The sequence below is a fragment of the Peromyscus eremicus genome, chromosome X (assembly GCF_949786415.1).
Source record: "Peromyscus eremicus chromosome X, PerEre_H2_v1, whole genome shotgun sequence".
Classification (NCBI taxonomy): Eukaryota; Metazoa; Chordata; class Mammalia; order Rodentia; family Cricetidae; genus Peromyscus; species Peromyscus eremicus.
The window spans coordinates 83,659,550-83,684,431 of NC_081439.1; the positions used below are offsets into that span (position 1 = coordinate 83,659,550).

Here is a 24,882-nt window from a genome sequence, read left to right on the forward strand (position 1 = left end):
TGCCTTGCTGAAGTTCCAAACCAGTGCAACTAAACAATCATGGTGAAATGTCTAAAGCAGGGAAACAAAGTTCTCTTCCTTACTAGTCTATTATGTCAGGCATTTTGCACAATGACAGACATCAAGCAGATGTTTGAGAAAGCCTCCAAGATGGTAACATTGAATCCATGAATTCTGTTGAGAAGAGTCAACATCATAGAGTTCACTTTGCATTGAACAGACCATGTAACAAGAACAAGGAAGATAAATCGGGGTCCAAGAGTGTAAAACAACTTTCTTCTATGCACTAATGAACAGTGGAGGAATAGATAAACCACAGAAACATTCAGACTCTGAGTGGCTTGAGACAGGGACCCTGTCTTGTTTGTCAGTTCATTCTTGCTGCCTACAATAATATCGCAAACCGATCCTTGGTAAATGAGTATGAAATAAAGAAAAACTGAGCCATTCAATGGGTAATGGGCACAGATTCTTTTTCTCACTGTTAAATCCAGATGGTTTCCTATAAGCAACTGAAAACATCTTAATAAAGAAGCTTAATACAACTCAGTGGATAAAAGCATCGGTTTCAATAACCACCTGCCCTCCAAAAGCATACCCAGGAAAAGTTAGAGTGTCATGTCTGGTGTCAAGTGCCCAGAAGTAAATCTCAGTGAGGACAAGGCTGTGGTAATTTATGATGTAGTCTTTCCAACTCTTCTACCTAAAACTTTAGTAGATAGGATGAAGTACTATCAAGAACAATAGTCAAGAGACTCACAGACACTCTCAGAGTCCTCCATCTTCTTCTAAGTTATTCTCTATAGAAATCAGTTACATACCTATATTTAACTGTATTTTGCTACAACATAATAACCTTATATAGTCAGTCAATGGGATCAAGAAAAAACATTTAATACTTAAAGGGAACATATCAAGTGAAAATGTGTTGGACTGTAAATTTAATCAGAGAAAGTGATCCAATGCATGTCATTCCTTTCCGCCTCTTGTAGCATTCTTTTCAATTGTGCCTGCACATCAGCAAGCTTCTGTCGATCTAAACTGTCCTGAAAGTGCCATCTCCCATAGCAATGCACGGGGATAGGATAAAACACATATTTAAGCTGCACCAAGGATGTTAAGTGCTCAAGAATTCTCATTAGCATAGTCATGGTAACTGGATTAGAGGAAAAGTTGAGGATTCGGAGTTGAGAACAGCGACTTAGTGCAGAGATTAGAACAGAGATTGTAGAGTCTGTTAAAAGACAATGACTGATTGCCAGATGTTGCAAGGTGCTAGAGTTATTCTGCAAAAGGTTATAAAGGGGCTCACTATCTTCCCAGTTCATTGGGTTGTTGCTGATATTCAGGAGCTTTAAGTGGTTGGCTTGAGGGCACTCAGACAGAAACTTGAAGTCGTTGTAAGAAAGTGCACAGAATGGTAGATGTAAGAATTCCAAACTAGCTGGTAGGACTCTGTAGGGAGGAAACAGAAAAGTATTTCTGAAAAATGAGGACTAGAAGAGGGAAACTATATCTATGAATTTAAACAAACGACTTTGTACATGGATTGCATCAGAAAATGATACAAGCTTTCATGTACTTAATAGACTTGTGGGTCTATGAAAAATACTTTACCACCCTGACATATACTATTTTAACCTTGACACTGTGTACAATATTATAGAGTTGTGTGAAAAACTTAGTGGAAAATATTATCTACTTATTAATTACAATATAATCAAAGGCAGAGGAGCAACCAACTGTTAGCTCCTTGTGGCCCGTCCACAAGTGACAGCCTGTACAGTCATGGCCTGAACCTTGGAGATTTTCCTAATGCTCTGACATTACTGTCTATGGGTAGATGGCTATGTGCACCTGTGCCCAACCTGAAGTCTTTCTCTCAATTCCTCCTCTTCCTCTCTCGATGGCCAGAGGAGGACTGCATTGTTCTTTTCACCTGTATACTTCTGGAATGAGCACACTGCCCGCACATGCTCAGCTGACTAAGGTTTTGTAACCCCATTTTCTCTTCAATTACAGAAAGATACCCTTCCCTAGCTGTTTTTAAACTCCCAGCATAGCCCATGCTGAGGTGGAAAGAGAAAGGGCTATGGGGAGCTTAAGAATATTGAAGAATTATTTCTCTCATCTTAAAAACAGGCTATTATTGGAAATTCAGTATCCATCCCATACCCTTACCTCAGGACATTTTCAAGATGATCTGTGAGGCAGAAAGAGGACAAGTTGAGCTCATTGAGATGGTCCATACGCCCAAGCTCAGAGATAAAATTTCGAAAGGCTTCCCCATTCAAAGATCTACAAGTGATTTTACACAGACAAAGTCTGTCCAGGTGCACCACCTGAGCCAGAAGGGTGGTGACCTCACTCAGAGAAGCCTGATCAACTGCCAGGTGATCAATACATTTCAGATCCAGATGATGTAGGGTGTTTCTACAGTCACACAATTTGTCTATTTGCAAATCACGGCAGCACAGGTGCAAAGAGCCTGAGCTCTGCTCTACTTTATTCAGAAGCAGAACCAAAAATTCAGTTTCCCTTAAGGTTCTACCAAGGGAAAGGTTCACTAATAATTCCATAGCCTGCTTGGAGGACTGAGCCTTGGGTTCTGAACTTGCCATACTACACTGTCCTTCGATTTTCGAGATAGAGTGCTCAGAGTAAGCACAGGAGTGAAAACAGGCAGGTGACTTAGCACTGCTCTCCGGGCAGATGATCTTGCAGCCAACATCCTGCCTTAAATCTAGGATCCTCAGTTTAGGGCTCCTGCAGGGAAAAGAGAACACAGAACACTAAGAGGTAGCAAACATTAATATAACCGAGCAGGATCACTGATAACACGTACTGACAAAATCATCTTTTTTTTCTTTTTGTTATTCCACATACCAGCAAGACTTTCTTATTCAAATACTGTATCCTTTACTATTTTCTATGATCAACTAATGCTCACAAATCTTGCTATTCCTGTCTTCTATGAAACATCTCCATTACATATCTCTATCAACAGTAGCCTCACTCACATCTATTACAAAATTAAAACCCTCTGTAAGACATTAGAGTTTTTAAGATAACTTCAACTGATGTACCAACCACCTCACAATGATCTTCAGCATTCACCATTAACTAACTGTGAAAGATTATCCAGTCCTCTCTTGCAACAGGCTACAGGATAATGTTTTGCTATCTTGTCATATACCCATTATACACATTCTTACTGAAAAGCTGAGTTTTGGGCAGTAACACATGAAGACCATCAAGCATGTCTTTCAGTTCACCATGTTTCTTGTATGCTTAATTTTCTAGCGTGGAGATAAAAAAGGGCCAAGCCCTTACCATTGCTGTCAGTGTCTTCTCATGCCCATCCACTGAGGAAGCAGCAGTGGACAACGGAACAAAATTTCAGTAAACAGCACACACTATTTTCTCTTCTATTCTCCACCAATCCTCAGCAGTCTTAACACTCATGTCCTTCTTCTATGTAATAGTAACACCACAATGCGAATCCATCAACAGTGCCCTCAATCGCTTACATTCCATACCCAACCTTGTAAGACACTTGTTCTCAAAGTGACCTCAAGCACTGGACCATCAGTCCCATAGTCTTTTTCACTGTTTCACTTTTTGCATACTACCTTTGGAAGAGTAGCAGGCTGTGGCATAACCTCCTGTGTCTTAGCACTTCTCTGTTATAATACAGGGTCTTACCTAGAAGCCGAGTTCTGGACAGGTAGGAACTGAAGACTCTCGACCATGGCTTTCAGGAGTTCCCGCTGGGACTCCCGTGTCCTTAATGACCCAATGTGGAGACATACAAAGGGCCAAACCTTCACCATCGCTTTCACTATATTCTTATGCCCACCCTTGAAGGCAGCAGAGAACAATGGAACAAACAGCTCCCTTGGGATCTCCTCGAGAGCGTGAATTGCTGCAGGCTCATTATTCAGTAGATGCTGTATAGCAAGATTCAACAGTGTGGGCAGTTCCTTGTTGTCCATCTTAATGAACCTGCAGGAGGGTGAGAAACATTAGAAAACTTGACAGATGGCCACAGAATCTTCTTTGCAACCACTGTTAGCAATATAGATAACTATTTGTAGAATAAATAAAACAGCCATTTCTGGATACCTGCCTCTATTTGTAGGCAAAAGAAATTGGTTTGTGAGTGTATTAAGGTCTATTTCTGTATGAATAGACATAAAACCAACTCCTTTAAATATGTGTATAAATAAATATTTGTAAATGATCAAATACCAATAGAAATGAGCACTAGGTTAGCTTAGCAGAAGAAAATTTTGGTCGCTTAGCTACCTGACTTCTGATATTTCATCTCAATAGTATATAAGCCATCAAAAAGAAAGGGTAAATCTATACAAAAGTGATGCCATCATCATTAGCTTGGAAATATAAAATACTAAGACATCCAATTAACTGTGATTAAAGAAAAAAGAATGACATTCCAGCCCATGATTTGTCATACTTGGATCATCTTTGTGGCATATGAAGACACACTAAAATTGCAAGAGATATGCACGAAAGAAGATGGTTAGGGGCTTCAAAATGACCTGAGCCTATGGCCAGAAACACCAGTCCCAACATAATCCTAAAATACAAAAATGTATCCTAAAGATAAAGGGAGAACCAGTGTAATGAAGCAACTCTCCCAAAGATGTGCAGTTAAATCCTTAAGTTCTCCCCCTTATGTGGTAACAGTCTGCCTGAAAACAGAATAGAAATTCTAAGCATCTAGTAAAGGTGCCACATTAGGTGTTGAGTTGGAAAAAGAACTATATGACATGGTTAGTGTAGACTAGAGGAAGGTATGGAAATACAGAGTGAATTCTATTAAGATGTGTAATTAATATATCTTAAAAATGAATGGACTCAATGGGGAAAGAACAAAAAAAGAACTAATCTCAAGGTTGGTTGGGAAGTTATGGGAGAGCTGAAAAGTGTAGTGAAGGGGAGTTGACAAGGTGAATATGTTCAAAATATACTGTATGAAATTCTCAAAGAATTAATAAAATTATTTAAAAAATAATTGAGTCATGTCATATAATGAAAACTTGAAACTACAGTCTTTGAAACAGTTTCTGAGAAAGTGTAAAGTCAAAGAGGGTGTGAGAATCATCCAAAGAAATCTGGTAATTATGGGGAAGGAAACAAAAGGGGGAAATTAAGAATCTGACAAAGCAAAAAGAAACACAGAATCAGAATATTCATAACTTACCCCTTTAATACCCCAAACAAAGAACTCACTGTAAAGAGTTGTCCTCAGACCTCCATAGAGCTCTCTGACATGTACTCACCTGCACTTAAACACATCATACAAACACACAAACAATAATTTAAAACTAATCCAAAATCAGAGAACAAACAAAACGGAAGTGTCAGGTTAAGAAAAGGTAAGACCTTAAAGTTTCAGCAGCCTCCTCTCTCGCACAGGCTGTCTTCTGCTGGGTGGGATAAGAATGCCCTGAGATCAAATCCCCAACAAAAATATCAGGGTCCTTTCCTTCTCAACTCTTAAAACCCATATGAGATAATTGCATGGACATCAGCAACCTCATAATTTACAAACTGAGGAGTCCCTGGAGAGAGGGAGCACCTGTCCCCTATAAAAGCTATTAATACATAGCAGAGGTTCCTGGGACACAGGAAAAAATGAGAGCCCCTAAAAGGAAGAGAATTGTGTCAGATAACTGACCTTTGACTGGTCAGGGCTCAGCACCAACCTAAAAGTCAATAAAGGTGAAAAAATCCAAAGTCAGTTCTCAGTTGGCATACTCCAGTAGTGGACCTAGAAATAAGCCCCGTTAAGACTTGGACATTTAAAACATTTGTTTTTGTCAATTATGTTCCCTCCTTTTCTTTCCACTATGCTTCTGTATCATTGATACTTTACAGCATTTTCAAACCTTCTAGGTTTTATCCTTTCCTTACATTTACCTAGTTGGGTTCACACATTTGTAATTATGCACTCCTATCATTGTCTCTTCCTCTTTCCCCTCCTCTTCCTCACATGCTTCCCCCTTTTCCTCCTCCACTTTCTTTTATTCAGCATTGCTTCTTCTTAGGTTCCTCCCACCCTACACAGTTCATTTAGTTCATTTACTATAAGCACATGGACCCCCATTCAGTTTTAACCTCATAGTTCACTGCACACTGTTTTTGATTCCTGCTCTATTCTCATTTGGGCTGGGCAGTTGGAGTTAATAATTTTATGTCTTTTTATGGACATAGTCTACACTGGTGTCACAACTGCTACATGGTGACTTTTGTCTTCTGTGAATAGTACTGCAGATTTGGCTTGCAAGAGGAGGCTGCTCACTAGTTTCTCCAAATAAAACTTGAAGAGAAACCAATAGTAAATGATGAAGAAAATATAACACAGAAGCACAAGTAATATGAAAAGCAGGAAAAATGACCATAACCCCTCAAATGATGAAACTGAAGGCGATGAACTGGTTGAAAGGCTGGGCTAAGAATTCAAACTCCACATGAAAAGATACTATGTAATATCAAAGAAGATACAAAGTAGCAGGTGAAGGAATCCAACTAAGGACATGGAGATGCAAACCAAAAACATACATGAGAACACAGAAAGAAACTGAGTTTGAAAACAGACAAAAAATAGAATTATTAGAACTAAAAATAAAAAATACAAACAAAAAGTAGTGTAGAAAGGTTCACCAGCAAAGTGTATCAATATCAGTTAACCTAAAGAACATTAGAACTGGAAGAAAGATTCAAACAAATTCTATATTTAAACATCACCAACATAAAAATAAATAAATAATGAAGGTAAAACTCAGAGAAGACCTAACTCAGGTCATGCAGCCTGCTCACCAGCCCACATTAAAAACATCATGATCAAGTTGGGTTCCTATCAGGGACATGGGGCAGTTCATGTTACACAAATCAATAAAGACTATACAGCACATAAATACATTCAGAGCAGATATCAGAGGATGATCTAAAATATGCAGAAAAGTGTGCTTGCTTAAGCAGGGCACATCCTAAAACTGGAAAAACATGCAGAAAAGACCTTGAAAAAGCTAAAGACCGGTTAATGACAAAAGCCCTCAAGATTCTAAGAGCACACCTCAACGTAAAATGGTTCTCCATAACAAACCTATAGCTAACATTATACTAAACTGTGAAGACCAGAAACCATTTTATCTAAAGTCAAGGAATAAGACAATGGGATCTGCTCTCTGAAACCCTTTTCAATACGCTGCTTGAAGGATTTGCCCACAGCAACAATACAAAAGAAGGAAATAAGTAGGATAATGTAAAAGAAGAACTTAAATAATCTCTTTGGGCAAATGATGTGTTCATATGGTTACAAGAATGCAAACAATAAAATACAAGCACTAATATGTACTTAACACTTCCACCAAGGAAGGAGGGTGCACAGCAGCATAAAATACTGTGCAGTCCATAGTGACCCCAAACCCTGATACTGAGGAATAAATCAGAAACACAATCCTGCTGTGGATATCGCTCTATATAAATAAAACACTGATTGGACAGTGACCAGGCAGGAAGTATAGGTGGGACAAGGAGAGAGGAGAATTGAGGGAACAGGAAGAAGGAGGGGGAGACACTGCCAGCCACCACCAGTACAAGCAGCATGTAAAGATGCCGGTAAGCCACGAGCCACGTGGCAAGGTATAGATTTATAGAAATGGGTTAATTTAAGATATAAGAACAGTTAGCAAGAAGCCTGCCACGGCCATACAGTTTATAAGTAATATAAGTGTCTGAGTGATTATTTTATACGTGGGTTGTGGGACTGCGGGGCTTGGTGGGACCTGGAGAGAACCTCTCCAGCAACACAATCCCATGCACAATGTTTTCAAAAATTTACAATACCTAGGAACAAACCTAACTGATGGAGTGAAGTACTGAAAAATGAAAACATTAAATCACTGAAGAAATGGAAAGAGACACTAAAAGATCCAAAAGCTTCCCACTCACACAGATTAGCAAAATGAATTTGTTGCTGAAAGTTACACACAGATGCAGTGCAATGCCTTGCAAAATCCCAATTATATTTAGCTCAAAGGAAACCAAAGACCTAAAATGCAGGGGCAAGAACAACAGACCATAAGTAGCCACAGCAATGCTGGAGGTGGGACAACATCTGCTCTCAGATTACACTATGGAGCTAGCAACAAAAATGAACGCTCCTGCAAAGAGAGATGTAGACCCCTGGAATAGAATAGAAGACTCAGAAATAAAACCATACAGCCACAGCCACTTATGTATTTTTAAAGATGCCAAAAAACTAACACCGAGGAAATCTGCTTCCACAAATGGAGTGCGTAAAACTGGCTAACTAAATCTAAATCGATGATCATTCATCCCTGTCCCTCACTCCTCAAAATTAACTCAAAATAGATCAAAGATCCTAATGTATGACGGGACATACTGAAATCTCTGTATCAAAACACAAGGGAAACATTTTAAGATATAGGTGTAGCACAGTCTTTCTAAAAAGGGACCCTGGAAACAGCTCAGAAAATAACAAAAATTGATGAATGAGATTGCATGAAATAAACACGCTTCTGCAAAGCAAGGACGTAAGTAACTATGAAGAGGAAGACATCAGAATGGCAACCATGCTTTTCCACTATACATCTGACATGATTAATATTTACAACCTATAAAGAAGTCAAAACTTAATCACCAAATCAACAAATGGCAAATGCACTCGACAGTTCTCACGGGAATACAAATGGCCAATAGATTAATTAAAAATGTTAATCATAGCCATTAGATAAATGTTCATCAAAGGCATACTGAACCATACCTTCCCCAGTCAGAAAGGGGAAAATCAAGAAAACAAGTAAGAACAAATGCTGAGGTGAATGTAAGGAAAAGGAACAGTCACACTTGGTGGTGGGAATTTCAAGAAGACAAATGTAACATGTGTTTTCTCATATTCAGTATTTAGACTTAAATAACTGTTCACACATACATGTAATATATATGTAGATATGCACATAATAGTTCCTTACTTATGTTGACCTTATTTTGTCCTCCATCCATCTTGCTTTTTCTACAATCCCTTATTCTACCCAAGCAGTCCTCATTTTACTTTTTATTACATATGTACATTACATGTAATGAACTATACATATATGTATGTAAGTGTCATAACAACATGCAGCATTGTGCACACTGTGCAAAAATTGTAAGTGAGACACCTCCAAATCGACAGAAGTTTGGAAAGTGTGCCTGACCAGGAATCTTCACATATGTTGAGTTTGTAAAGTCCAGTGAAGACTGAGGAACTGTACTACTAAAACTGACTATGGAGGAATGATGACTAAATTCACTTAAGTATCTTGAATGGAGTCCTGGAATTCAATGACAGTATTATTTGAATAAATCATCAAATTCAAATGAAATATGTAGTTAACTTATTTTCCAGCAATCTCTTTGTTTTTGGTAATTTTTTAGATGTATAAGTTATGTATACTAGGGAAATCTGGGTGAACATTTTCTTATGCACCTAAAATCAATTTATAAGTTAAAGGAAAATAATAAATAGGTCATGTTCTGAGATACACAACTGTAACACCGCCATTAAAGAGACAGAAGCAGGTGCATCATAAAGGCCAGTGAGTGGTTACATAGCAAGTGTCTGACAGAGTTCCAATGCATTTCCAAAGTTCCAGAGCTCATTATACTAAATGAAATCACACTCATCTACATCGGTTATGAAACATAGGTACATGAGTATGTACTTGCTCTTCAGATGTGAAAACCAAGTTAAAATAATCAAATACTGTAGAAAGAGAAATACATATCTACACAGTTCAGTCCTTACTGTTTTAAAGGACTTGCATATAAAAGACATCTCACCACGTTATCCCAGGTTGATGAAGAACTCCAAATCGTTATACCACAACTGTGGAAACGCCACCAAGTCCTTCTCAGGAATATAAATCTTTGAAGAGGAGGAGGAAGGATGTATGGAGAACTGTAAAGAGGGGGTAGGAAATGGTCAGTCACATAATTGAAGCTACCACCATCTCAGGAGAAACCACTACCTCCCGAGAAACTGCCACACAAAAGAAACCTATGCCACACGCGAGCCGATTCAAAACCCCTGAGTGATCACCCATCAAGATCACAGATTAATCCCTCTACCCTGGCCATTTAACCTCAAACAAAGACTATTGTAGTTTACCTAAATGTGAGGGTCCGTTAAGTCCCCTGACTTTCCATGTCCTCAAGAGTAGCAGCCACTCATTTTCCAAGAGACGTTCCCGGTGGCAGGGATGCCACAGTCTTGATGGCGATTTTCCTCGCAACTGTTGGGCATTCTCAATTTAAAGCAGCTGCTGGAGCATTCTGATTGGCTCCTCAGAGGTCAGGGGCCTTGTCTCTAGATCCTTCCTCTATGCTATACCATGGACCGCATTGCCAGCAAGTTCAGAGTATGTGCCCATCTGCCCCCCTAGATATTCTTAGATAAGAACTTTACCTATTAAAAAATTAATCTATGAGTGAGACATAACCACATCCTGGCTACAGTTTCTGCAAGGCCAGGTCTCAAGCTCAGATAATGAGCAGTCAGAATTAGTGGGCAGGCACAGTAGCAAAAGTTTTTCATTTAAAACAAACTTATTGGAAAACAGTTCTAATTTACACTTTATTTTCTTTTGACAAAGAAACTTACCAAGGTGCCTTCAGTCAAAAAAATTTGGGGAAGCTGGACAGGATCTCTTCTTGGAAGCTGGACAGGATCTCTTCTTGTTTAAGACAAAACTGAGGAGCAAAGGGACATATTACTTCCAAAAATAAAACTACCAAGAACAGCAACAGACAGCAGGTAAATGAATCCTGGACAAGGAGTTAAAAAAAAAAAGGTGTTCTGATATCTCTGCAGAGAAACCATTATATTATTTATCTTGATAATTCAAGAAGGGTAGACTATCCACTCATCTTAGAATATCATTGTCAGTAGAAATGATTGTCCCTGTGGTGGTTTGAATATGAATTGTCCCCAAAGACTCATGTGTGTGAATGCTTGGCCACAGGGAGTGGCACTATTAGGAGGTGTGGCCTTGTTGGAGTAGATGTGGGCTCGTTGGAGGAAGTGTGTCATTATGGAGGCAGGCTTTGAGATCTTATATGCATCAAGCTAGGCCTAGTGACACACTCTCCTTCTGCTGCCTGTGGATCAAGATGCTTACCGTCATAATGATAATGGACTAAACCTCTGAAACTGAAAGCCAGCCCCAATTAAATGTTTTCCTTTCTTTGTATATGTCTTAGTCAGGGTTTCTATTGCTGTGAACAGACACCATGACCACAGCAACTCTTAAAAAGGAAAACATTTCATTGAGAAGGTGGCTTACAGTTTCAGAGGTTTAGTCCATTAGCATCATGGTGGGAAGCATAGCAGTGCTCAGACATGGTGCTGGAGAAGGAGCTAATACACGTTAATATGCAGGAAACAAGAAGTAGACAGTCTCACTGGAACAGTAGCTTGAGCATAGGAGAGTACAAAGCCCACCCCCACAGTGACACACTTCCTCCAACAAAGCCATAATTCCTAATAGTGTCACTCAATTTGGGGGCCATTTTCTTTTTTAAAAAAATTATTTTATTTAATTAAATTTTTTGGTTGAAGGAACTATCCTATTTATATATGAGTAAAGGAAAAAATAAGCCATCTTGAGCACAAATTTCTGGAGTATGACCACAAGATAAAATATATCTATAGGCAGAAAAATGAGGGGAGATAAAACTTAAGACACAGAAAACAGTCATAGAAATTAAAGCAGACTATTTCCTGATTCTTCAGAAAAATAAATAAAATTTAAGCACAAGAGGCATTTAGACTCCAAACAGATATAACATCTCTAAGATGTATCAGAAGTAAAATGTACTGCTCTAGAACCATGGATAGTATGCTAAGACTAAAGAATGAAGACATAACATTAAAAGCTGCAAAGAAACATCCATGTCACTTACAAGTGAAAACCAATCAGAATAACATCAGCCTTCTTGGCAGAAACCTGAAAAGCCACAAAAATAGCAAATGATGTGTTTTAAGCATCACAGTAAATAAATGTCAAGTGAGATTATTATATCCAGCAGTTATCCCCTGAAGTCAGTGAATAAAGATTTTCCACAAACTACAGCAATCAGTTGCTACCAAGTCAGCATATCAGAAATATATTTAAAGAAATCCTACAAAGAGAGGAGGAATAAATAGAGTGTTAACTGTGAGAACACAGAAAATAATTGATTTCGTGACAGTAAAAGATGAAGAAGATTATAGAAAACACTACAATTCAGTAAACAATCATGTGCCTAGTACAATGAAGGGAGAATAACAAGGCCAACTAATATTTGAAGAAACCATGAAATAATCAAAAATTCCTTGTATGAAAAAATTCTCTTAATATTAATCTTAATTATAATGGTCCTAACTGTTGAATCTAAAGATATAAACTAGCTGACTGCATTACAGAGAAGCCTAGATATTTGGTGCCTGAGGGGAAAGAATCTATTTGTCAAATGTAAGTAAACTCTGAAAACGAAAGGGCTGAAGTCAATATACCAAGATCTTGGAAGCAGAAAAAAAACAGGTCTAGTTATATGCTCAGATCTGACAAAGTGGATTTCAAGCAAAAAAATTATTCAGAATACATAGACAACCAATAAATATTTGGAATAACCCATCAATATGCTATCAGTACTATAAATAAGTAAGCACTGAATATTGGTATACCCAATATCATAAAACAATACTGTAGTTACTCAGTAATGACAATATTCAACCCTTTTCAGTAGATAATTAATCCAAACATAAAAACTGACAGTTAACACAGACATAATGCACTATAGATCAAATAGACTTAAAACATTGTGCTCGTTAATTTTTGTCAAATTAACAGAAGCTAGATTCATATGGGAAGAAGGAACTTCAATTCAGAAATTGCCTCCATCATATTAGTCTACAGGCAAGTTTGTTGGGCATATTTTTAATTAATGTGGGAGGGCCCAGCTCTCTGATGGAGATGCCACTCCTGGGCAGGTAGTCCTGGATTGTATAAAAAGTCAGTTGAGCAAACCAGAGGAAGCAAGCCAGTAACATCATTTCTTCATGGCTTTTGCCTCCAGGTTCCTACCTTGAGTTCTTGCCCTGACTTCCCTTGATGATGGACTTACAAGCTGGAATGTGAAATAAAACCTTTCCTCCCCAAGTTGCTTTTGGTAATGGTGTTTCTCACAGCAACAAGAAAGAAACTACGGCAAGTATCTATAGAATATTACATTCAATAGCTATAGGATACAGATCTCAGCAGCCTATGGAATATTCTGTGATATAGATATCAATTTAGGTCACCGAGCAAGTAAAAATTATTTAAAAATATAAACAATATTTTCTATCTTATCAGATCATAAGGGAGTAAAATGACAAATCACTATCAATGGGAAATAACAGAAATAAAACAATCCAAATAAAATTAAACATTACATCCTAATGATCAGTAGCTAATTGAAGCAATCTGTGAGGATGTTAAAAATTCCAGAAATCAGTTTAGGGGAGTCTAAGACACTCTCCCAAGGAATATAGGCCACTGCCATTGCCCTCAGTTGCCTACCAGGACCTGAAGGTATGACCCTACTGTGGAAGACACCACACACTTCAGGCCCAGGACTTGGAAGAACTGAGCTGGAAAGAGCCTCCAAGTCTCATCCCTAAGGTCTAGTTCTTACGGTATTCAATGCTGCTATGCAAGCTGCCAACAGAGAAAAGCAGTCAACAGTCATACATAGTTTAAGCCCACTGTCTTAAGTTATTTTTCTACTGCTGTGAAGAGAAACTGTGACCAAGGAAAAACAGAAGAGAAAACATTTAATTAGAGGTTTGCTTACAGTTTCAGAGGCTTAGTCCATGACCATCAAGGTGAGGAGTATGGTGACAGGCAGGCAGGCATAGTGCTGGAGCAGTATCTGAGAGCTTACTTCCTGATCTGCAGGCAGGAGGAAGAGAGACAGTGAGAATGGGCCTGGAAATGGCTTTGGAACCACAATACCCACATCCCAGTGACACACTTTCTCCAACAAGGCCACAACTCCTAATCCTTCCTAAATCATTCACCAACTAAGAGTGAAACACTCAAACACTTGAGCCTATGGGGGCCATTCTCATTCAAACTACTACAGTCTACACCCTGGCCCACATAGGTCTGTAGCCATATCATAATGCAAAATGCACTCAGTCCAACTTCAAATGTCCCCACAGTCTTTCAGTCTCAAGACTGTTTATAAGTCCAGAGCACAAAGTTTCTTCTGAGACTCAAGGTAATCTCTTAACTGTACGTCCTATAAAATCAAAATAAAAAATCAAATGATATACTTCTAGCATTTAATGGCACAAAATATACATTACTACTCCAAAAGAGAGGAGGAAAGGGGCCATGGTGAGGAAATACTGGACCAAAGCAAGACTAAAACCCAGCAGGGCAAATTCTGTATATCTATGACTGATGATAAGGGCTTATTAGATGGATCTTCATATCTCCCACTCCTCCTATTTTTGTTGACTACATCATTGGCTTTGCTTAACAATGCAGCATGATTCCACAATCCCTTTATACTGGTATCTTCCTTGAAAAAAAAAACCCAGAACCATGTGGCTTATGGTACCAAGTTCTTCTGCTTACCTGGACTAAAACCTGGCCCCATCCATGACTTTCATTAATATAATTAATATAAGTTTTGACTTGGCAATAGTAGCAGAAAACCAAAAGGTCTGCGGAGACTATCTTGATGTCATTGCTTAACGGTTATCAGTCAGCCAAATTCATATCTCAGGGAGTATTGTCTTTTGAGACAGTTCTCTAGATAGCCTGCTGTTACAGAACAATCTTTTTGTATACTATGAATACGTTTTAATCTCATTGGCTAATAAAGAGCTCAGTAGCCCATAGCTGGGCATGAGGAGGTAAGGAAGGAAAACCAGACTAGGAGGATTTGCCAATCAGATGCACAATAATTTGGACACACAAAATGGGATAAAGGTAAAAGGCACGTAGCAGAATGTAGAATAATAGAAATGGGTTAATTTAAGTTGTAAGAGATAGTTAGTAATAAGCCTCGGCTATTGACCGGGCATTTATAACTAATATAAGCCACAATGGGTTTGAGAGTGACTGTGGGATATGAAAACTCCATCTACAACCTGCTTTGCCTGAACAAGAAGTTTCAAAAGAAGGAGGTCATATATATCCTGTGCAGCTCTATCAACTTTCTTATATTCAGGCACCTTGCCCACTCCTATAAGAGCCCTGACCAGCTCCTTCCTCTTCACACAAGTTCCATTCCCATGGGAAAGTTGCTGCCCCCTGCTGCTGTGCTAATAAACACAGTTTCATCCGCTGAGAGCAGACTTGGGTCTCTTCCATGCTTTTTGTTCCTTTATTGTCCTAACATTTTGGTGTGGAAAACCAGGAGGGCTTCTAGGATTCCTGCCCTCTGGTGGCTCCAACTCTTCTCTTAGGACCTTCTTGACTTTCTTACCAACTTTGACTACTCTTGGGCCTTGGGACTTGGGGAACCAAATACCATCTGAACTCACTATATAGGCTAAACAGACACTAGTTGCAATCTGAGACCCACTGGTCTTTGTGGCTTCTGTCTTTGTGAGCAGTACACCTTTAATCCCAGGCTGACACAGGTGTATCTCAAGTTTGAGGGCAGCCAGGGCTACAGATAAGCCCTGTCTCAGAAAAAGGAGAATGGCTCAATAAACTGCTGTGTTTTAATGCTGGCTCCCAGTTAACTGAACTGATAGAACGTGTGTCCTTGTTGGAGGACGTCTATCAATGGAGTTTTGATGTGACAAAAACCCATGCCAGGCCCAGTCTCTCTCTGCCTGCAACTTTCAGATAAGGTGAGAGCTGTAAACTAACACTCCAGCACCATGCCTGCCACACTCCCCATCATGATGGCCATGGACTCACACTTTAAAACTATAAGCAAGCCCCAATTAAGTGTCTTGGTCATATCTATTCATAGCAATAAAACAGTAAGTAAGAGGAACAACAATATAAATAATCAATGAAAAATGATGGTTTCTTTCCAAAGATAAGAGTGACAAAAACCTTAGTTGAACTAAATGAGAGAATGAATATAAATTAGTAAAAATAGGGTTAAAAGGGGACATTACAAAGAAACACCAATGAAATTCTGAAAATGGTTAATGAACATTTGAAAATTTATATTCACAGAATATCTAGAAGAAATGGATAATTTCCTGGGTACAGAAGACATAAACAACTTTAAAGTTCTATAAGATTAAAGCGCCTCCCAACAAAGAAAATCCTAGAAACACATGGATGAAATTTTATCAGACCTGAAAAATGCTCCCCAGACTACTTGATAAAACATAAAGGAAATGCCAAACTTCTGTGTGGACAATATATTTTGATCTATAACCTAGTTCAGATGGAAGTTTTTGAAAATGAAGTTTCTGTGATGAACATTATTAATAGATTATAATCTAATAATAGATTAATAGATTCCAATAAAGTCTTTATAAAGTGAATTTAATAATATATTTTAACATCATGATCAATTTGGTTTATATTAGGTATGCAAGGATGTTTCACATGTATATAGGTTTGGAGTCAGAGAACATGTGATGATTTTACAAGTGCAAAACCGGCCTTTATCAAAAAAGCCCTGAAGAATCTAAGACTATCACGAACATATCTCACCATAAAAAAATCTCTACATAATAAACCTATAGTCAAAATCATATTAAACTTGGAAACTTTGAGAGCATTTTTTCTCAAGTCAGGAACAAGAAAACATGGACCACCCTCTCCAGTCTTATTCAATATACTGACTGAAGTCTTAGCCCACTGTAGTAGGAAAAGAGAAAATGGTAAATGATACACAAACAGTAAAGGGAGATGTCTAATTATTCCTAAGAACATTTGCTATAATCCTATAATTAAAAGACTCCAAACACTCCAATAGAAAATACTTAGATTTGATAAAAGCAGCAAAAAAAAAATCAGTATTACAAAATAAGTGCAAACATTGGTGGCTTTTCCATATGCCAATAACCATGACATTGACAAGTAAATCAGAGAAACATATCCATGCACAAGAGCTCAAAAATTAAATACCAAGGAATAGACCTAAATGAGGAAGTGAAAGACTGGAACAATCTGATTTAATAACAGTGAAGAAAGAAATTGAAGAAGACAGTAGAAGAGGAAAAGACCTCCTACATACAGGAACCAGCAAGTAAATATTAGCTGCTTTCAAATTATATCATAGAGCAATAGAAACAAAAACAGCATGTTATTGCAACAAAAAGAGATTTGTAAGTCACTGGAATGAAATAAACAACCCTGAAATCAGACCATATATTTACAAACAACCTGAATATTGGAGGGAAAAAAAATGCCCAAAACATCTACTTGCGAAAAGAAACTGTTTTTAACAACCTTTTGTAGCTTTTGCTAGTTAAGCAAAACTAGCCATCTAAATGTAGAAAGATTAAACTGTACCCCTGTCTCTCTTTACAAAAATCAATTCAAAATGGATCAATGTTCCTAATGTAAGATGAGACATACTAAAACCTCTGTAAGAAGACATGAGAAACACACTTTAAGATACAGGCACAGGCCGGGAGGTGGTGGCTTGCGCCTTTAATCCCAGCACTTGGGAGGCAGAGCCAGGCAGATCTCTGTGAGTTCAAGGCCAGCCTCGTCTACAAAGTGAGTTCCAGGAAAGGGGCAAAACTACACAGAGAAAACCTGTCTGGAAAAAAAAAAGAAAGAAAAGAAAGAAAAAAGAAAAAAAGATACAGGCACAGAAAATCCTCTTTAAAACACATTCAGGAAACAATAGCAAATACTGACAAATTAAATTGCATGAAATTAAAAAGCTTCTGCAGAGCAGTAGAAACAGCAATATATTGATGATTGACAAAATGGTAATATTTTCTAGGTATACATTTTACAGAGAATCAATATTTAGAATCTTTAAAGAACTTAAAACATTAAATACCAAGTACAGAAGCCAACATACTATTAAATGACTAATCAACTGGACAGATCTCAAAAGAAGAAATATAAATGGCTAAAAAATATAAATGTTTAACTTCCTTAGCCATAAGAAAAAAATTAATCAAAAGTACTTTGATATGCTAAATGAAAACAAATGCTGGTGAGGATGTGAGGGAAGGAACTCTTATAAAACAATGGTGATAATGTGAAAATCTTTATGGAAGATCCTGAAAAAATGAAAACTAGAACTATCTTACTTTTTCACACATATCACCCAAAGCAATCTAAATGAACACACCATAGAGATACCTGCACTTTCAAGTTTCTTATGTTACTTTTCACAATAACCTTGGAATGGAATCAGCCTAGAGTTCCATCAACAGATGAATGGATCCAAGAAATTAGGTGTACATATGAAAGTAAGTTCTAAACAAGTGATAAAGTGAAACAATATGATGCCATCTGTAGATAAATAAATGGCACTGAAAATCATCAGTTTATTCAAAATCATACAGTATAAGGAAGACATATTACATACTTGCTCCCACAGGAAGAACCTAGATTTAAATATGTAAATATATATTCATATATACACAAAGACATGCAATGATAGTAGAAAAGGGTCTGTTTGAATGAAGGAAGGAGAACTATCTTAAGAGGCTCAAGGGACAAGAGAGGGCACTGAGAGGGAACAGGAGCAAAGGACCATGAAATACATACTGAAAATGTCATAATTCACATTTTGTATGATAATCTGTTTTTTTTAAGGGAAGTGCTGTGGAATAATCCTTCTTTACACTGTGAATATGGATTACTCTCATTGGTTAATAAAGAAGCTGACTGGCCAGTAACTGAACAGGGTGGGGTTAGTTGAGAGAGCCAAACTGAGAATGCTGAAAGAAAGAAGGGCAGAGTCTAGAGTCAGCAGCTAGACACAGAAAAAGCAAGAGATGAATGTGCCAGGCTAATAAAAGTATCGTAAAGTGGCAGAACATTAAATAAGTGGTATGGGTTAATTTAAAATGTAATAGCTACTTAGTAATAAGCCTGAGCTTTTGGTTGAGCATTTGTAATTATTATTGTCTTTTTTTTTTTCTGAGACAAGACCCCATCATGTATTCAGGCTGAGGAAGAACTTGAAATCTGCTTGCTTCAGCCTCTGATATGCTACCACACCCAGCTCAGAAATACAAATAATTAAATAAGAGGTTAAAGGTTGTGCAAAGGATTTTAATACAGAATATGAGGCAATTGGTCACACAATTCAAGCCACTCACACTTCAGAAACTAATGCAAGGAGTGAGCAAGGCGGATTCCTCGAGCAAAAGTAGTGGAACCCAAGTCTCGAGAGAACAATGCCACAGTGTTAAGAAATCCAGTGAAATTGGAGGTTAATCCCATAACAGGTTCAATTTTAAAAAAGAAACTTCTGCCATTTATTTACCTGAGTGGGAGAGTGGGATGAATCTTCCAACTTTTTCACCACCTCAGGCACGGCAGCTGCTCACCTCCAGACGAGAGCGCGAGGTCTTCCAAAAGCCGTGTGAGGTCCCCAACAGCTCCTTTCCAAATTTAGTGCCGTAACTGGGGGACTCCGATTGGCTTAGCTGGGTCAGCTGGACTCCGATTGGCTTAGCTGCAGTCAGCTGGACTCCGATTGGCTTAGCTGGGTCAGGTGGACTCCAAATGGCTTAGCTGGGTCAGCTGGACTCCGATTGGCTTAGCTGAGGTCAGCTGGACTCCGATTGGCTTAGCTGGGGTCAGCTGGTCTCCGATTGGCTTAGCTGGGTCAGCTGGACTCCGATTGGCTTAGCTGGGTCAGCTGGACTCCGATTGGCTTAGCTGGGGTCAGCTGGACTCCGATTGGCTTAGCTGGGGTCAGCTGGACTCTGATTGGCTTAGCTGGAGTCAGCTGACTTCTCCCAACTCCCTCTGCGCTCTTCCGTTCACGAGGCTCTGGGCCTCAAGTCATAGGTGTCTATGCACTTGCCTGCGTCTTTTTTGGTTAAAAGTTATATGTGGACTATATGAGTGTGACCTCAGCACTGCCTGACTGGAGGATTCTCCCAAGCCAGGTCTCAAGCTCAGGGACCAAAAGTCAGATAGAGTGGACAAAAGATCAGAAGCTTTTCACTTAAAAATCAGGCCCTTGCTGGAGACATGGTTCAGTGGTCCACAGCCCTGGTTGTTCGTCCAAAGGCCCCAGGTCGGAAGGATGCACAAATCGGGTTACTACATTAGGTACCTTGAGTTCCCTCGAATCCATCACAATCTTTAGGTGTCCATCAAGAACTGATGCCCTCTTCTGGCTTTTGTGGGCACTGCATGCACATGGTGAAAAAAAATACATTAATGCACAATTCCATACTGTACATAAAAAATACATCTGTTAGAAAACACTCCCGTATATTAATGTCCCTAGTTCTCTGATGTATATAGTAGTGGGACTATCCCTGATACATAGCTATTTGTGGCATTTGGGAGGCAGAAGACTGCCGGAGATGAGCCTGAACAGAGTAGCAAAACCCAGACTTTAAAAACACAAAACAGCCAGGCGGTGGTGGCTCAGGCCTCTGATCCCACCACTTGGAAGGCAGAGGCAGGCAGATCTCACTGAGTTCGAGGCCAGCCTGGTCTATAGAGTGAGTACCAGGACAGCCAAAGCTACAGAGAAACCCTGTCTTGAAAACCCATAAATAAAGAAACAAACAAATAAATAAATAAAAACAGAAAATGGGCTGGAGAGATGGCTTACTGGTTAAGACCACTTCCTGCTCTTGCGAAGGAACCCCGGTTCATTTTGGAGTGGTCGTATAGTGTCTCAAAATCATACATAACTCCACTTCCAGGGAATCCAATGCCTTCTTCTGACCTCCATGATCACCAGGCAAAAGCTCATATACATAACATAAATCTAAAAAATTTTAAAACACAAAAAATAAAAGTTACTTTTAATTCTAAAATTTCGACAAATGGTTCTTATTTTCATCAATTGCTTTTTTCTGGCTAGCGATACAGTCATTTTATTTTTCTTCTTAAATTTCTTAATATAGTAAAATCATTAATATAGTGATCTCATTTTCAGAAGTTAAGTTACTGGATAACAACCTCTTTATGATGCTATATTATAATTTATGTGTTGATAGATTCAACTTACTAATGTTTTCCTGAGTATTTTTACAACTATGTACAAGAATACTGGTCTATTTTTTCTTCTGACAGTTTTGGTTAGGTTGTCACAGAGAGTTTAGTATCATAAAATAAAATAGAAAACTCATTATATTTATATCCTTGAAAGTGTTCTGTAGACTAGATTTATTTTATCTTTAAATTTTGTTGGAATTTACAAGTTCATTACTATGGACCCGGAGATTATCATTATTGCATTTGAAAAAATTTTCCACTATTAATTTAATATTTTATTTACTTGAAGGTTAATCAAAATTTCTGTTCTTTCCTGGGTATGTTTGTATCTTTCAAAAAATTGCTATGTTTTGTCTAATTTTCAAATTATTTATGTTGTTTTTAGTGTTTTCTCACTATAATGTATTGTTTACTCATTCTGTAATAAAATGTTACTTTCATTTCTAAGAAATTTTAATATGTGTATTTGTCACACAATGCGATGACTTTTGATGTGTATGTATATGCTGTGTATCATGTTTGAATTTGTGTGTATGTGTGTGTGTGTGTGTGTGTGTGTGTGTGTGTGTGTGTGCATGCAAGAGACTGATGCCAAATGTATTCCTAGATTGGTCTCCTCATTATTTCATCAAAACATGTTCCCTCACTTTAACCCAGAGCTTACCTAGCCAGTTAGACCTGGAGGTTCCCTATCTCTGCCTCCCAAGCACTGGGATTACAGATGGGCTACCATGCCTAGTGGGCATTGTTTGTTTTTTGGTGTGTGTTTGTGTGTGTGTGTGTGTGTGTGTGTGTGCCAGGACTCGTGTCTTCATGCTTTTGTGGCAAGTGAATTATTGACTGAACTATTTTCCCATCCTCATAATTTGGTGTTTTATATGCATATGCATGTTTTAGTCACTGTTCTATTGCTCTGAAGTGAAACCATGACCAAGGCAACTAAAGAGGAAATTATTTACCTGGAGGCTTGCTCACAGTTTCAGAAGTTTCATCCATTACAGTCATGATGGAGAGCATGGCAGCAAGCAAAGCAGGCATGGTGCTGGAGAAGTAGCTGAGAGCTACATCCTGGTCTGCAGGTAGAGAGGCCGAGAGCCTGGGCCTATCATTGGCTTTTTGAAACCTCAACTCCCACCCCAAGTAACATGCTACTTCCAACAGGGACACATCTTCTAATCTTTCTTAAATAATGGTACTCCTTGATCGTGTTACAACTCAGATGTGAAAGGTATTCTGGCAGTTGGGGGCCAAAGAATACCACAAAGTCATATCACACAACAGACCTCACACAAAAGATTCACTGGGAGGGAAAAACCCAGAAGGATGGCTGCCTCAGCTCTGCTCAGAAAAGAAGCATCAGAGAACTGAGCAGAAGAAAGGGTTTATATACATTTTGATTTCCAGGGTCACATGGTATTGGAGGGATTATGTGGCCTGTTCTTGGGGCAAGTTCAGGGCAAGGGCATGGCCTGGTCACTCTCCTACCTTGAGGGGGCCATTACATTCCTTAGGGTCTGGGGGAGCATGGCCTGGCTGTTGGGGCTCCTCAAGGCAGGGGTGGGGTGGGGTGGGGGTGGCAGAATGGCCACTCACATGCTTTGAGGGGTCAGGCCTGCCACTAGAGTAGTCTGGGGGTGGAGACTGGTGACTAGAGATCTCCAAGGGCATATCTATGTGCAGCAGGGAATGCTTCCCCCACCACCCAAAAAGGGGGATATTCCAGATTGTCTGGTATACAGTTCTGGGAGGTTAGCATGAGCCATGATGCATAGAATTTACATTTGCATGATCTTTCATTTGTAAATAGAGGTTCATGAAAGTCATGATCATGCAAATAAAGACAGTCTAGGTTGATCAAATGTCAGCTCATGTCTAAGGCCTGGGTCACAGACTATAGGGCTGCAGCTCTCAAGTGTCAGGTTTATGAAAGGTCCTAATGAGGACCAGCTTCATTTTCTAGGGTCTTTTAAAAAAATCAATTTACTTTTTGTGTTGGTGTGCAGGGCATGTGTTCATATGCATCGGTGTGCTCATATTCATGTGCATGCAGAGTCCAGAGGTCAAATTTTGGTATCATTCTATATCACTTTCTATAATATGCTTTGAGGCAGAGTCTCACACTGCATGTGGATCTTGCTGTTTGGGCTAGGCTAGTTGGCCAGTGAATGTTCAGATGCATGCATCTCAGTGTGGTAGAATATTACCAATGTCACATTCATTTATGCTGTGGAATATTTGTTTACTGATGCAAGGATGAGTTGCATTCTTTTATGTTGCATTTGTTTAACTCAGTAAAGCTGTGTTACACTATTGCTGAAGACACCATACACTTAAATAGAAAAATATGGAGACAGCAAGCTGGTACTGATGTGGAAGCTTTATTTCTACATGCTAGCTTTAATAGTACTGAATGGTGCTATATATAATACCAAAGGGAGTCATTTTAATTTTTACACAACTGGGAGTGCTGTGAGCTTATGATAATGATTGGCCTGGCAAGATGTGTCCACTGGTATAATAGTAGCATGAACATCATGGAAGGAACCAACCACTTTCTGATTGGATTTCAGTCCAACTCCACAAAATGAAACTCATACCTGGAACCATTGTTGGGCCAAAAACTTGTAGCTAGCCAGATCATAGGCCCTTGGAGAGGAACCTACTACTATCATTCTACTAATGGACACAGTATTATACCAATTCCTAATGACTTATTGTTATCCCATAGATTAATGCAACTCTCAACTTTCAATTAAGCTTATAATTGCAGCAGATTGTGATTAACACTGAGACCCAAAACTGGCCCAGTTGTAGAAAATAAGAGACTATTGCTGCTCTGACCTAAATGGGACATATATGTCACACTTTGTCCTCTCAAAGCTCACAGATAATTGCAGGAGAGGGAGCAAACAGACTATAAGAGTGAGAGGCCTTTGATCAATACAAGGAAATCATTTCTTCCAGACACATCAGAGCAGCTATACATATGAACAGACAGTTACTGTGATAGCATGCACAACTCCCATGCAAGCACAATCCAGAAAAAATGGAAATGGTGAGGTAAACTTAAAGTTCCATTATTTGTTCATGTTTTGTTTTTCAATTTTTGTTTACCTAATTTATTTTGTTGAGAGAAGACATGAAGTTGCCTGGGTAGGGAGGTGGGGAGGATCTGTGAGAAGTTGGGGGAGGGGAAATAATATGATCAAAATATATTGTATTAACAAAAAGACTGTCGGCCCTGGTAAGTCAACCATGTTAATGTTCCAGTGGAAGGCCACATATCCAAGAATATATGGGCAGCACAAATTGGACTGGATTGGTGAAAAAAACCCTCAAAGTTGGGGGTTTAGGGAAGAATGGATAGATCTGAGAGGAATGGTGTGGTAGTTTGAATTAGAATGGCCCCCATAGGCTCATAGACTTATCATGGCTTTTGTGTATCAATCTGTGTCTGTTAACTGGCTTGATGCAGGCTGCAAAGCTAATAGCTGAAGTAATAAGCACATTAGAGATTTATCCATATGCTCATTCCCTGGATACCAAAGAGAGAGATAAATGCTCTTTCCAGCCCATTCTGGGTGACTCTAGTGAGCAGAGGTTTAACAACTGTGCCGGGGAGTGTCTAGCCTCAGGATGTCACAGAGAATCACCTCAGAAGACTACGCAAACATGATGC

At 38.8% G+C, this 24,882-nt stretch overlaps 1 protein-coding gene across 5 annotated transcripts; it reads right to left on the minus strand.

Moving 5' to 3' along the window:
* Positions 1-121: 121 nt before the first annotated feature.
* On the minus strand, positions 122-19,634 carry LOC131898750 (melanoma antigen preferentially expressed in tumors-like). Of its 5 annotated transcripts, XM_059249934.1 has the most exons (8): positions 19,504-19,634; positions 13,909-14,006; positions 10,694-10,782; positions 9,874-9,991; positions 5,705-5,732; positions 3,706-4,005; positions 2,182-2,766; positions 122-1,455 (listed from the first exon to the last, which is right to left on the minus strand). In XM_059249934.1, exons 6-8 carry the CDS (start codon positions 3,993-3,995, stop codon positions 942-944), a joined length of 1,389 nt encoding a protein of 462 aa, XP_059105917.1. In that variant the 5' UTR covers positions 3,996-4,005; positions 5,705-5,732; positions 9,874-9,991; positions 10,694-10,782; positions 13,909-14,006; positions 19,504-19,634; the 3' UTR covers positions 122-941. The 5 variants fall into 5 exon arrangements, with proteins under 5 accessions (XP_059105917.1, XP_059105915.1, XP_059105919.1 ...); XM_059249932.1 differs by lacking the exon at positions 5,705-5,732; XM_059249936.1 differs by lacking the exons at positions 5,705-5,732; positions 13,909-14,006.
* Positions 19,635-24,882: the final 5,248 nt, after the last annotated feature.

Bases quoted from the DNA above. Each gene is read 5' to 3' on its own strand.
- LOC131898750 (XM_059249936.1), bottom strand. From the start codon at position 3,995: ATGGACAACAAGGAACTGCCCACACTGTTGAATCTTGCTATACAGCAT. The intron at 2,767-3,705 runs GTAAGACCCTGT...TTTTCCCTGCAG, and splicing joins GTCCAGAACTCGGCTTCTAG to GAGCCCTAAACTGAGGATCC. The intron at 1,456-2,181 runs GTAAGGGTATGG...TCCTCCCTACAG, and splicing joins CATCTTGAAAATGTCCTGAG to AGTCCTACCAGCTAGTTTGG.